An 11,530-nucleotide genomic window follows, 5' to 3' on the forward strand; every position below is an offset into this window, starting at 1 on the left:
TTCCCCTCCTGCTTTGCCGCTCCACACCCCCCCCCCTTTTTTTTTTTTGGCTTGGGGCGGCAAAAAAGCCAGAGCTGGCCCTGGATACATGACATCTTAAAAATGTTTATTTCACACTGATTGTAGATATGGCAGAGAGATTGAACAATGACGAAGGGTCAGATCCTCATCTGGTATAAATCAGTTGTAGCTCCATTGGCGTTAAGGTGTCAAATCCGCCCACCACCCCCACACAAACCTTGCGTAAATCTGCCATAATGCAGTTAGAGTCAATGAGACCAGATCTCAGGATGCTTTAAATTGGCATAGTGGTATGGAGCTATTTCAGTTGATGTGAGCTCAGTATCTGTACCATGATGCCTGGTTTTCTGTTTGTTCCAGTATATGAGAGTCTCACTGCTTAGAACCTCTATCCCATTTTAATAAACATAAAATATTCTAAAACCTTGAGATTATAGTTCACAGACAGAAATCTGTGAGATGTGCTCCCTACTAGTAAATAGGCTGCTAAATATATAGACACTAGGTCTGGGGCCCAAAGGTAAAATGACAATGATGGTGAGAGATGAGAGACCCGGAAAAAGCCCAGTTTGAGACACCCAGCCAGAGGAAGGCCCTACTCCGGCTGGAGGAGGGCCACCTTAGAAGCACCCCCGGACAGAGGGGAAGAAGTGATGCCGTGTTTGTAAAAATCTGTGTTCTATCTCCCCGAATTGTCCCATCTGTCCACCAATGGTGAGAGCAATCCTGGAGCAGTAGCCTTCCCCTCAACCTTATGTAGTTATCTTTGTGACGGGTTCAGGGTCTCTGCACTTTCAGGTAGATGTAGCTGCATCAATCAAACCCAAAGCAGTTTCCCTTCTCAGACCTATTGTCTCAAGCTTTCCTGTAGATTCTGGGAGGTGGGGTAATCTAGTCCAACCCCCTTCTCAAAGCAGGACCAATGCCCAGACACATTTTTACCCCAGTTCCCTAAGTGTTCCTTTCAAGGATTGAGCTCACAACTGTGGGTTTAGTAGGCGAATATTCAAACCACTGAACTATCCACCCCATCTTTAGCTATCTTTATCTGGTTGTGATTTTCAGGAAAGGACTGTATTCCTAACAGCCCAATAACACCTTATTTCAATGTGACTGTGAAGATGTGACTGTACCTTCCCAACTTATGGCTTCTTCTGCTGCTTAGCCAAAGGCCTTAGCCTAAGAACCAGGCCTCGTAGTATCCTAGTGAGTGAAGGACCATACTCAGGCGGACTGTGATTTTGATCCTTTGTTTTATAACCCTCTAACTAGATAGAGTGATAAAAATAAACACAAATAGTTAAAATATATGCCTTTACAGACAGGCCTGAATATCTATATCCTAACAAGAACTAACTTGGCAGTGTCGAGACCTGCGTTGATTCCCTTCATCTTCCAGGGACTTCTTCTGTAATTTTGGGCAAATCATTTAATCTCTTTCTTCCTCAATTTCCCTTTTGTATAACAGGGACAATGGCATTTGTCTACTACACAAGGGTGTTGTGAGGATTAAGGGTTGTGCAGTGCTCAGACACTCTGTTATGGAGGCCATATACGTACATAAAATTGAAGGAATGAAAATCTTGGCCAACAATTCTATCTCATAGAGCAGAGGAGGGCAAACTATGGCCTGCGGGCCACATCTGGCCTGCGGGACCATCCTGCCTGGCCCTTGAGCTCCCAGCTGGGGAGGCTAGCCCCCAGCCCCTCCTCTGCTGTTCCCCCTCCCCCACAGTCAGGGGACAAGGAGCAGGGTGGGTTGGATTGGGGGATTCTGAGGGGAGCAGTCAGGGAGAGAGAAGTCAGAGGGGGAGGGGGCCAGGCTGCTTCGGAAGGCACAGGTTTCCCTACACAGCCCTCCATACCGTTTCACAACCCCAATGTTGGCTTGGGCCAAAAAGTTTGCCCACCCCTGTCATAAAGACTATAATTAGGTTCTTTCATGTGGGTCTTCTCCTGAAAGTTGGCCTACAGGAGGTATATGGGCATGTGGAGGTGAGGGTCAGAGATCACGGTGATGATGATGATGAGGTTCCCAAGGCATGTAGTCCCATAGACTCGGAAGAAGACCAGAAAGAGGAAGTGCTAGAGCTCAGTGCTCTGAGAGATGCCACCCAAATGTTCTGGAAATTTTTGATCCAGCAACAATTTCTGAAAAATACATTCACTTGCTTTTTTGTATTATTATTCTTCAATTACTGGTAACAACTGTCAATCTTAACTCCAGCTTGGCAACATTTCTTGTTGTCGTTTTTTCCTTTAGGAATTCCCTTCTTTCCCCCATCACTGTGAAGTGACTGTGAGCATTTCCATTCTTTCAAATATTGGGTTTCTTTTTAAGTTCAGTCTTAACACTGAATTTCCCTGAAGCTCTATGTCCCATTATCCACCATGACTTCAATCTGTCAATGACTTTCTTCTCCCTTTCCTTAGGAATTAATGCTGGGACTTACAGCAGAGCCGGATTGTTAAACTTCTTTAGGTGCCTAGTGGGATTTTCAAAAGAGCCTAGGTGTCTAATATACAATGAAATCATTCTGTTTTACGGACTTAGAGTGGGATTCACAAAGGAATTTAGATGCATTTTCAAAAGTGCTTAATGGCCAAGTTTTAAAAAGTATTTAGGCTTCAAAAAACGCAGATAGGTGCCTAGTGGAATTTCCAGAAACACCTAAGCAGGTTAGACACCTACTTTTTGTTGAAAGCAATGGAAGTTAGGCATGTATGAAGTTTAGGCATTTTTGAAAATCCCACTTGGACCCTATCTGCATCTTTAGGTGCATAAATACTTTTGAAAATCTGGCCCTTTTAAATTTTTGAAAATCCCACTTTAGGTCTAATGGAAGGGACTGAGAGCCAGGGACTGATCCCAGACCCGACTCTGTGAAATCAGGGTAAGGTTTGGCACCAAATCCCCAGTTTTTCAAAGCAGCCTAAGGGTGTCAGACATCCACTCCTTTGAAAATCCAGGGCTAAACCCAGCAGTGCTGAGAACAAGCAGGGTAGACCATGAACTTTCAATGAGAATTAGGCTCCTAAGGGTATATCTACACTGCAGCTTGGAACAAACTAGCACATAGACATTATCAGTGTGGATGTTGCAGTGTGGGTCTCAAGCCCACCTGACTCTCCTGGGTCTGAGCTCGGGTGGCTAATGTTAGGAGATGGGACCTGGGCTCCTAAATCATGAAGATAGCTTGGAACAATGTACTCTTAGGCTGAGATATGTCGGGCTTCCAGGCTAAGATTTCCAAAGCTGTTTAGAGGAGTCAGGCACCCAATTCCCAGTACAAGCAGCTGAACATTGATCTCCACCAGGGAGCATTAATCTTAATCAATAAAAGAGAGATTTGTAAAGGTATTTAGGTTCCAGATGGTGCAGATAGGTGCTTAGTGGGGTTTGAAAAGCACCTCTGCACCCAAACACTTAAATCTATGGGAGTTAGGCACTTATGAAATCTCCACTACGCTCCTATATGCATCTTTGGGTGTCTAAATATCTTAAAATAACCTGGCCCTAATTCCTAAAATGCACAGAACATCTCAGTAAATGAGAATCCAGTTGCCAATTAAAGTCCTGTTGTATTTGCACAATTGTCCCATGTCAAACAAATACTGACAAACAAACACAGCCAGGTGGAGGCAACAGGGCTCCACTTCTCCTGCTACAGAATACAGAGAGGGAAAGGATGTGACTCTCTATGCAGGCCGACTTTACATGGAGGATTCTTATTATCAGCTTCTATCCCCTGACTCCACTGGTCTTGGTAAGTTTATGGTCCACAGTCATTGCACAGACCTGGGAAGCAAACTCCCATTCCCATCCGCCTGCAGGATCCATCCTTGCTCCAAAGAAGCAGATATTTCATTGCTTCGGTTAAAGTCTTCTACTTAGTGGGGAAGGGTGGGCCAATGGTTAGAGCACTAGGCTGGGACTTGGCAAACCAGCATTCAGTTCCTTGCTCCTCCATTTGCATCCTGTGTTTGACTGGCCTGGTACTGAGTCACTCTGCCCCACTTCCCTGTTGGACACTGTCCCTCCAAACAGCACCGGCCACTCGCCAGTGGAAGTTGTGCCTGGTATTTAGATGCCCAAGGATGCTCGATGGCTGTGTGTTATGAAGTACACACCAGCTACTTGTTCCAAAAGAATTACAGCCAAAACACATACACCTGGCACATGATACTCACGGAAATCAGCTTCACACAGAGCACTGGGTGAGACATCAGGAATGTTGCTAAGGGCCGAGTATGTGCTGGGTCAATCAGCCTCAGCCCTATCCTCTCAGCAGATGAGGAAGGATGATCGAGTCCTTAGGATAGCAGCCTGCCACTGCAGAGATGCAGGTTTCATTCCCTGCGCTGTCACACATGCCCTGTCCGACCTTACACGCGTCACTTATAGCACATTTTTAAAGGTGTTTGGGCTTCTTAAGGCAGCTGAGCACTCCTGAAAATCCCACTGGGCACCTGTCTACATTTTTGGGGTCTGAGCACCTTTAGAAGCCTGTCCCTTATCCTCTCTGTGCCTCAGATTCCCATCCCAATGGGGATAATGCTGCTTCCTTACCTCACTGGACTGTATTAAGATAATTACTTTAAATATCTTGAGATTCTCATGTACTGCAGCCCGTGGAGCTGCTAGAAATACTTTAAATACCTGATTCCAAATACAAAGGCTGAGATTTTCCTTTGTCTCTAGGGGACTGAGATGCCAAATTCCCAGTAAAATGAATGGGGGTTGGGGGTTCACCTCCTAGAGCTGGCTTTGAAAATCTCAGACAAAGTGACTGTGGGTCACTTTGTTTCTGTCCATTTAAAGCCATTTGTGGCTATGCAAAGCACATTGCTAATATTCCCAGCCTGGATACCAGTGTCTGAGAATGTTTTCATCAATATTTTAAAATGTATGATTAAAAAGTTTTAATGAAACTGCAGTTAGGTTCCTCGGTCAGCTCTAAAGCTAAAATATCATCTGCTAAAACCAGATCTGAAGGACCAGATTGTTTTCTGAACTCTTCAGTCTAAAAGCTAACGGTATATAATTCCCCTCTATTTGACATTGGTGAGGCCTCATCTGGAGAACTGTGCCCAGTTTTCGGCCCCAAACTACAAAAAGGATGTGGAAAAATTGGAAACAGTCCAGTGGAGGGCAACAAAAATGAGTAGGAGACTGGGGCACATGACTTATGAGGAGAGGCTAAGGTAACTGGGATTGCTTAGTCTTCAGAAGAGAAGAATGAGTGGGGATTTGATAGCTGCTTTCAACTACCTGAAAGGGAGTTCCAAAGAGGCTGGCTCTAGACTGTTCTCAGTGGTACCTGATGACAGAACAAGGAGTAATGGTTTCAAGTTGCAGTGGGGGAGATTTAGGTTGGATATTAGGAAAAACTTTTTCACTATAATGGCGGTGAAACAATGCAATGGGTTACCTAGGGAGGTGGTGGAATCTCCTTTCTTAGAGGTTTTTAAGATTCAGCAGAACATTTGGGTCAGACACCCATTGAATGAGTTGGTTTTGCACTGGTAAAGGAGGTCCTTTAGCATCTTGGGGGCAGGGGCAGGCTTGACAAAGCCCTAGCAGAGATGATTTATTTGGGGATTGGTCCTACTTTGAGCAGGGGTTGGACTAGATAACCTCCTGAGGTCCCTTCCAACCCTGATATTCTACTATCACTTTGACAGGGTTTTCCGATTGTGCCATAGGTTTGATTTCCACAATGACCAAGGTCATTCAAAATCTAGGACCGAACAGTGAAGGGAAATTTTCCTGCTGCAAGTGCTGGAGGAACCAACTAGGGGCAGAGTTCTTCTTGACCTGCCGCTCACAAACAGGGAAGAGTTAGTAGGGGAAGCAAAAGTGGATGGGAACCTGGGAGGCAGTGACCATGAGATGGTCGAGTCAGGATCCTGACTCAAAGAAGAAAGGAAAGCAGCAGAATACGGACACTGGACTTCAGAAAAGCAGACTTTGACTCACTCAGGGAACTGATGGGCAGGATCCCCTGGGAAAATAATACGAGGGGTAAAGGAGTCCAGGAGAGCTGGCTGTATTTTAAAGAATCCTTATTGAGGTTGCAGGAAGAAACCATCCCGATGTGTAGAAAGAATAGTAAATATGGCAGGCAACCAGCTTGGCTTAACAGTGAAATCCTTGCTGATCTTCAACACAAAAAAGAAGCTTACAAGAAGTGGAAGCTTGGACAAATTACCAAGTAGAAGAATAAAACTATTGCTCAGGCATGCAGGAGTGAAAACAAGAAGGCCAAATCACACTTGGAGTTCCAGCTAGCAAGGGATTTTAAGATTAACAAGATTGTTTTCTTCAGGTATTTTAGAAACAAGAAGAAGGTCAGGGAAAGTGTGAGCCCCTTACTGAATGTAGGAGGCAACCCAGTGAGAGAGGATACTCAATGCTCAATGCTCAATGCTTTTTTTGCCTATGTCTTCACAAACAAGGTCAGCTCCCAGACTACTCCACTGGGCAGCACAGTATGGAGAGGAGGTGACCATCCCTCTGTGGAGAAAGAAGAGGTTCTGGACCATTTAGAAAAGCTGGACGAGCACATGGAGCCAGATCTGCTGCATCCGAGGGTGCTAACGAAGTTGGCGGATGTGATTGTAGAGCCATTGGCCATTATCTTTGAAAAATCATGGCAATCGGGGGAGGTCCCAGATGACTGGAAAAAGGCAAATGTAGTGCCCATCTTTAAAAACAGGAAGAAGGAGGATCCGGGGAACTACAGGCTAGTCAGCCTCACCTCAGTCCCTGGAAAAATCATGAAGCAGGTGCTCAAGGAATCAATTTTGAAGCACTTAGAGGAGAGGAAAGTGATCAGGAACAGTCAGCATGGATTCACCAAGGGCAAGTCATGCCTGACTAACCTAATTGCCTTCTAAGAGTGTTGCAATAAATAAAGCCAAGTCCGTCAGTCTGTTCCAGTGGAGCGCCCCAAGCGGGGGTTTTCCGCGTCCTTTTATTATAATAGTTACATAAATCATTCTATTATGCGCATGTGCAACCCCAATCCAACTCCTCGCCCCCTCCCCTGATTGGTGCTCTATGCATTGCGTGTTCCAGTGGTACACACCTGGTCGGCGCTTAATCTGTGTGTCTCCTGATCGAGTGTGGGGGGGTGGGAACCACTTCAGCCGCTCTAAATTCGGGGTCGGTTTTCCAACCCCCTTAGTGCTTGAGAAGTGTAAAGTTCCTACATAAGAGGAGATAACTGGGTCTGTGGATGAGCGGAAATCAGTGCATGTTTTGTTATTCCTTGACTTTAGCAAAGCTTTTGATATGGTCTAGCACAGTATTCTTGCCAGCAAGTTAAAGAAGTATGGACTGGATGAATGGACTATAAGATGGATAGAAAGCTGGCCAGATCATCGGGCCCAATCGGTAGTGATCAATGGCTCCTTGTCTAATTGGCAGCCCTGGATACCCCTCCATTTTGTCTTCAGCTGGCTAAAGAGAGAGCCTCCCCCCACACCCAAGATACGTGGAAGCAACTGGAACAAAGGGCAGTGACTGCAAGGGCTGTGAGTGATTGCTGGACCCAGGCTAAAAGTTCGTCTATAAAAGGGAGCATTCTGGAACTGGTGAGGCTCATATCTGTATTCAGTTTGATGAGACAAATATTTGCACATTTTATTTTATTTTGCTCTGTGACTTACTTTGTTCTGCCTGTTACTACAGGGAGCCACTTAAATCCTACTTTCTGTATTTAATAAAATCAGAGTATGTATTAATACCTGGGGGAGGAAACAACTGTGCATAAATCTCTGTCAGTGTTGTAGAGGGCGAACAATTTATTAAACTGATTTATTTGGGTTTAGACCCCGTTGGGAGTTGGGCGTCTGAGAGTTAAAGACGGGAACATTCTGTTAGCTGCTTTCAGGTAAACCTGCAGGTTTGGGGCAAGTAATTCAGCCCCTGGGTCTTTGTTGAAGCAGACAGAAGTCTCTGGCTCCGGCAGGACAGGGTGCTGGGGCCACGAGCTGACAGGGAAGGCAGGGATAGAAGTAGCCTTGGCACATCGGGTGGCAGCTCCCAAGGGGGTTTCTGCGATCCAACCCATCACAACTATGGTTTAGACCAACTGAGTAGATTTGTTTTTAAGAAAATTCATTGTATCCAATCAGGCAAAGAAACAGAGCATGTTATAATGTATTAATTTAAAATGGCTCAAAGCTCCCAAGCAGTGCATGTAATGAAGTTCTTGTAAGAGTAATGGAGTTAGAAATATTCAAAGAAATAACAACAAATAATGAATAGTCACAGGAAAAGCATGAGTTGGAGATCAACAGTCACAGATAGAAAAAGAGGCACGATAAATTGGCATTGATTTTTTCATGATCTATCTATCTATCTATCTATCTATCTATCTATCTATCTATCTATCTACCTTCATGATCTTATTTTATCTATTGTATATGTAATGCACAAAACCATGCACAAACATGGTTTAATAAATATTAATTAATAATAATAACAGCAACCAGCTTTGGAGATCTAGACAAATTAGGATAGTTGTGTAGATGAGAGACGAATGGCTCCATACAAAGCTACACATTGAAGTGAATGGCTATATCCCAATTGTTATGATTAAAAGATTAGCTCAACCTCTTCTCCCCACTCTGGTCTCTTACTTCAAACCCTCTGGTCTAAGCTTTGTGCCTATCCTTGTCTTAGGGTGGAATCATGTGATTCCCCATCTCTCAAACTGGGTCCCAACCATGATTTCTCCAACTGTGTTTGGTACTTGCAGTTCTTCCCACAGGAGCTGTCACCAGCAGAAAGTTGAGTGACTAGACGTCTTCAAGATGCAAAATGTAATTTATTTACCACAATAGGAACAAAGCACAAGATAAGAGAAAATATGAGCACTTCCAGATGGATCACTGCAGTAGTTTGGTGTAATCAAAATTTGACCTTATTTTTTAGACTTAGTTTGTCTTTAGGAACCGTTTTAATACCTTTCTCTTCCAAATACCTTTCCACCATAGGAAGAACAATACAGTATTTATTTATTTTAATAAATTTAAATAAATAACAATAAAGCATACAGTTATACACGGCTCTAGGTGCCCTAACACATCATACATGACACAAAAAAACCCCATCAGCATTAAAATCATCACTTGAACACACACTGGCAGAAACTTTTTTTTAATTCTTCCTCAATGGGGAAAGCAAAACTTCAAGTATCTCAGAAAACCCCATCAAGGTGATTCTGACATTGACAGCTTGAATAGATGACAAAACAAATGGATATCACCATTTAGTCAGACATAATCCACCCTCCCAAGCTCATCCCTCTCCCCAAAAAAGCCACCTGAAACAAAGAAACAAGTCAACGAATGAATCAACAAAATCAAACAAAATGAAAAAGAAACAAGCAAACACTTAAGCCAAACCTCTCATACCCCAGGCTACAGGAGCCCTATAAATCCCTATGATAGATAGATAGGTGCCTACGTAGATAGATTCTGATCTTATGTACACTGGTGTAATCTTATACTAACTCATATGACTTCAGTGAAGCTAGTCCAGATTTTGTGATTTCATAAAGAGATTCCACCCTATGTTCTCAAAGAGACAATTTTGTCATCTGTTGATTGTATCTACAAAGAAACTCAGAATGAAATCACATTCAAGTTGCAGGGATGGACATTATAACTCTTGGTGAATAACCGCCACACAATCAGTTTCTTCAACGCAGCTTTGATCTCCTTGTTCCTCATGCTGTAGATGATGGGATTCATCACTGGAGGCACCAGGGAATAGAGAACACCCACCACCAGGTCCAGACCTGATGCTGAGCTGGAGGTGGGTTTCAGGTAGGCAAAGATGACAGTGAAAATCAACAAAGAGACCACAGTGAGGTGAGGCAGGCAGGTGGAGAAGGCTTTATGCCGGCCCTGCTCAGAAGGGATTCTTAGCACAGTTTTGAAAATCTGAACATAAGACACAATTATAAAAACAAAGCAGTTTAATCCTAAAAACACACCTAAGGCAAGAGCCCAAACTTCACTTAGGTATGAGTCTGAGCAGGTGAGCTTGAGTAGTTGGGGGATTTCACAGAACAACTGGTTGATAACATTAGACTGGCAGAAGGGTAACCTGAAGGTGTTGCCAGTGTGCAGTGCAGAGTAGACAATACAAGTAATCCAGGCACTGGCTGCCATTTGGACACAAGCTCTCCTGTTCATCACTCTCTCATAGTGCAGTGGTTGGCAGATGGCAACATATCGGTCGTATGCCATGATGGTGAGTAAGGCAAGATCAGTTGCAGCGAAGAGGAAAAAGAGAAAGACTTGGGCAACACATCCAGGATAAGAAATCACCCCGGTGTTCATGAGGGAGTTGGCCATGGATTTGGGGATAGTAATGGAGATGGAGCCAAAGTCTAGGATAGACAGATTCACCAGGAAGAAGTACATGGGGGTTTGAAGATGGGGGTTGAGGGCTATGGCTGTGATGATGAGAAGATTCCCCATCAGGGCTGTCAGGTAAATCAGCAGGAACACCACAAAGTGCATAATCTGCAGCTCCCGAACGTCAGAGAATCCCAGAAGAAGGAACTCGGTCAGGGTGGTTTGGTTGGACATTTTCTTTCTCAGTTCATTGTGTGATGGCTGCAGAGGGAAGGACAAAGACAGTGGGGAATTATAGAGACAGAGGGAGTGGCCCTGATTTCCGGCAACAATATTATGTGAGTGTCAACAATGCACAGCATTCGTCACTGCTATTAACTACGAGTGGTGACTTATCGTATGAATGTAAATTGGCGCAGCTCCCTTAAAGTCAATGGAGCTTCATCAGTTTGCACCATCTGAAGATCTGGCTCAAAATGTTTTGGTTTCCACAAAATCTATAAAAAATATTTTTTTCTGCTAAGAAAAGAAAATATGAGCTCTAGATGTTTTATTAAATGATTTTAAAAGTCTCAGAGTTTCAATTTAATTCATAGTTCCTATTATTATTACATTTCCTCCAGTATATTAAACCCCAAACATATTAACTGAAATAGCAAACTTACGGTGCTGGTCTTTGTGGAATGTTTCCCAGCCTGAGAAGCATTTGATAGTCCACTGCCAGGATTCTCAGTCATAGTCTGTCTCTATGTCGCTCAATAATGCCCCCGCCACTGTGTTATCCAGCAGCTGTTTCCCTGCCCCGTCACCATATTCCCTCAGAGGTTGGGTCTCTGCGGTTCCCGATAGACAGGGACCCACTCCACAGACGACCACTCTCTGCTCTCCTCCTGGGGCAGGTTTGCTTGAGAGGTAAAGGACTAAATAGGATGGGGGATTGAAAGCCCCTCCCAACTCTTAAGCTGATCCTGGGTTGTGAGGGATTCAGGTATGATCACAGCCCAGCACGTACCTGCCCTGGGGTTAAATAGCTGAATCTGGTCTCCAGGGCTTAAGCCCAGCTATGATCTCGGCTCTGGAAGTAACCACCTTGATCACCAGCCCTAACCAAACCTAACTGCCCAAAGGAGGA

At 44.2% G+C, this 11,530-nt stretch overlaps 1 protein-coding gene across 1 annotated transcript; it reads right to left on the bottom strand.

Moving 5' to 3' along the window:
- Positions 1 to 9,657: 9,657 nt before the first annotated feature.
- Positions 9,658 to 10,644, bottom strand: LOC123347370 (olfactory receptor 14I1-like). The gene has a single exon (XM_044984784.1). The coding sequence runs from the start codon at positions 10,630 to 10,632 to the stop codon at positions 9,658 to 9,660; it is 975 nt and encodes a 324-aa protein (XP_044840719.1). The 5' UTR covers positions 10,633 to 10,644.
- Positions 10,645 to 11,530: the final 886 nt, after the last annotated feature.

This window comes from Mauremys mutica, chromosome 13 (assembly GCF_020497125.1).
Source record: "Mauremys mutica isolate MM-2020 ecotype Southern chromosome 13, ASM2049712v1, whole genome shotgun sequence".
NCBI lineage: Eukaryota > Metazoa > Chordata > Testudines > Geoemydidae > Mauremys > Mauremys mutica.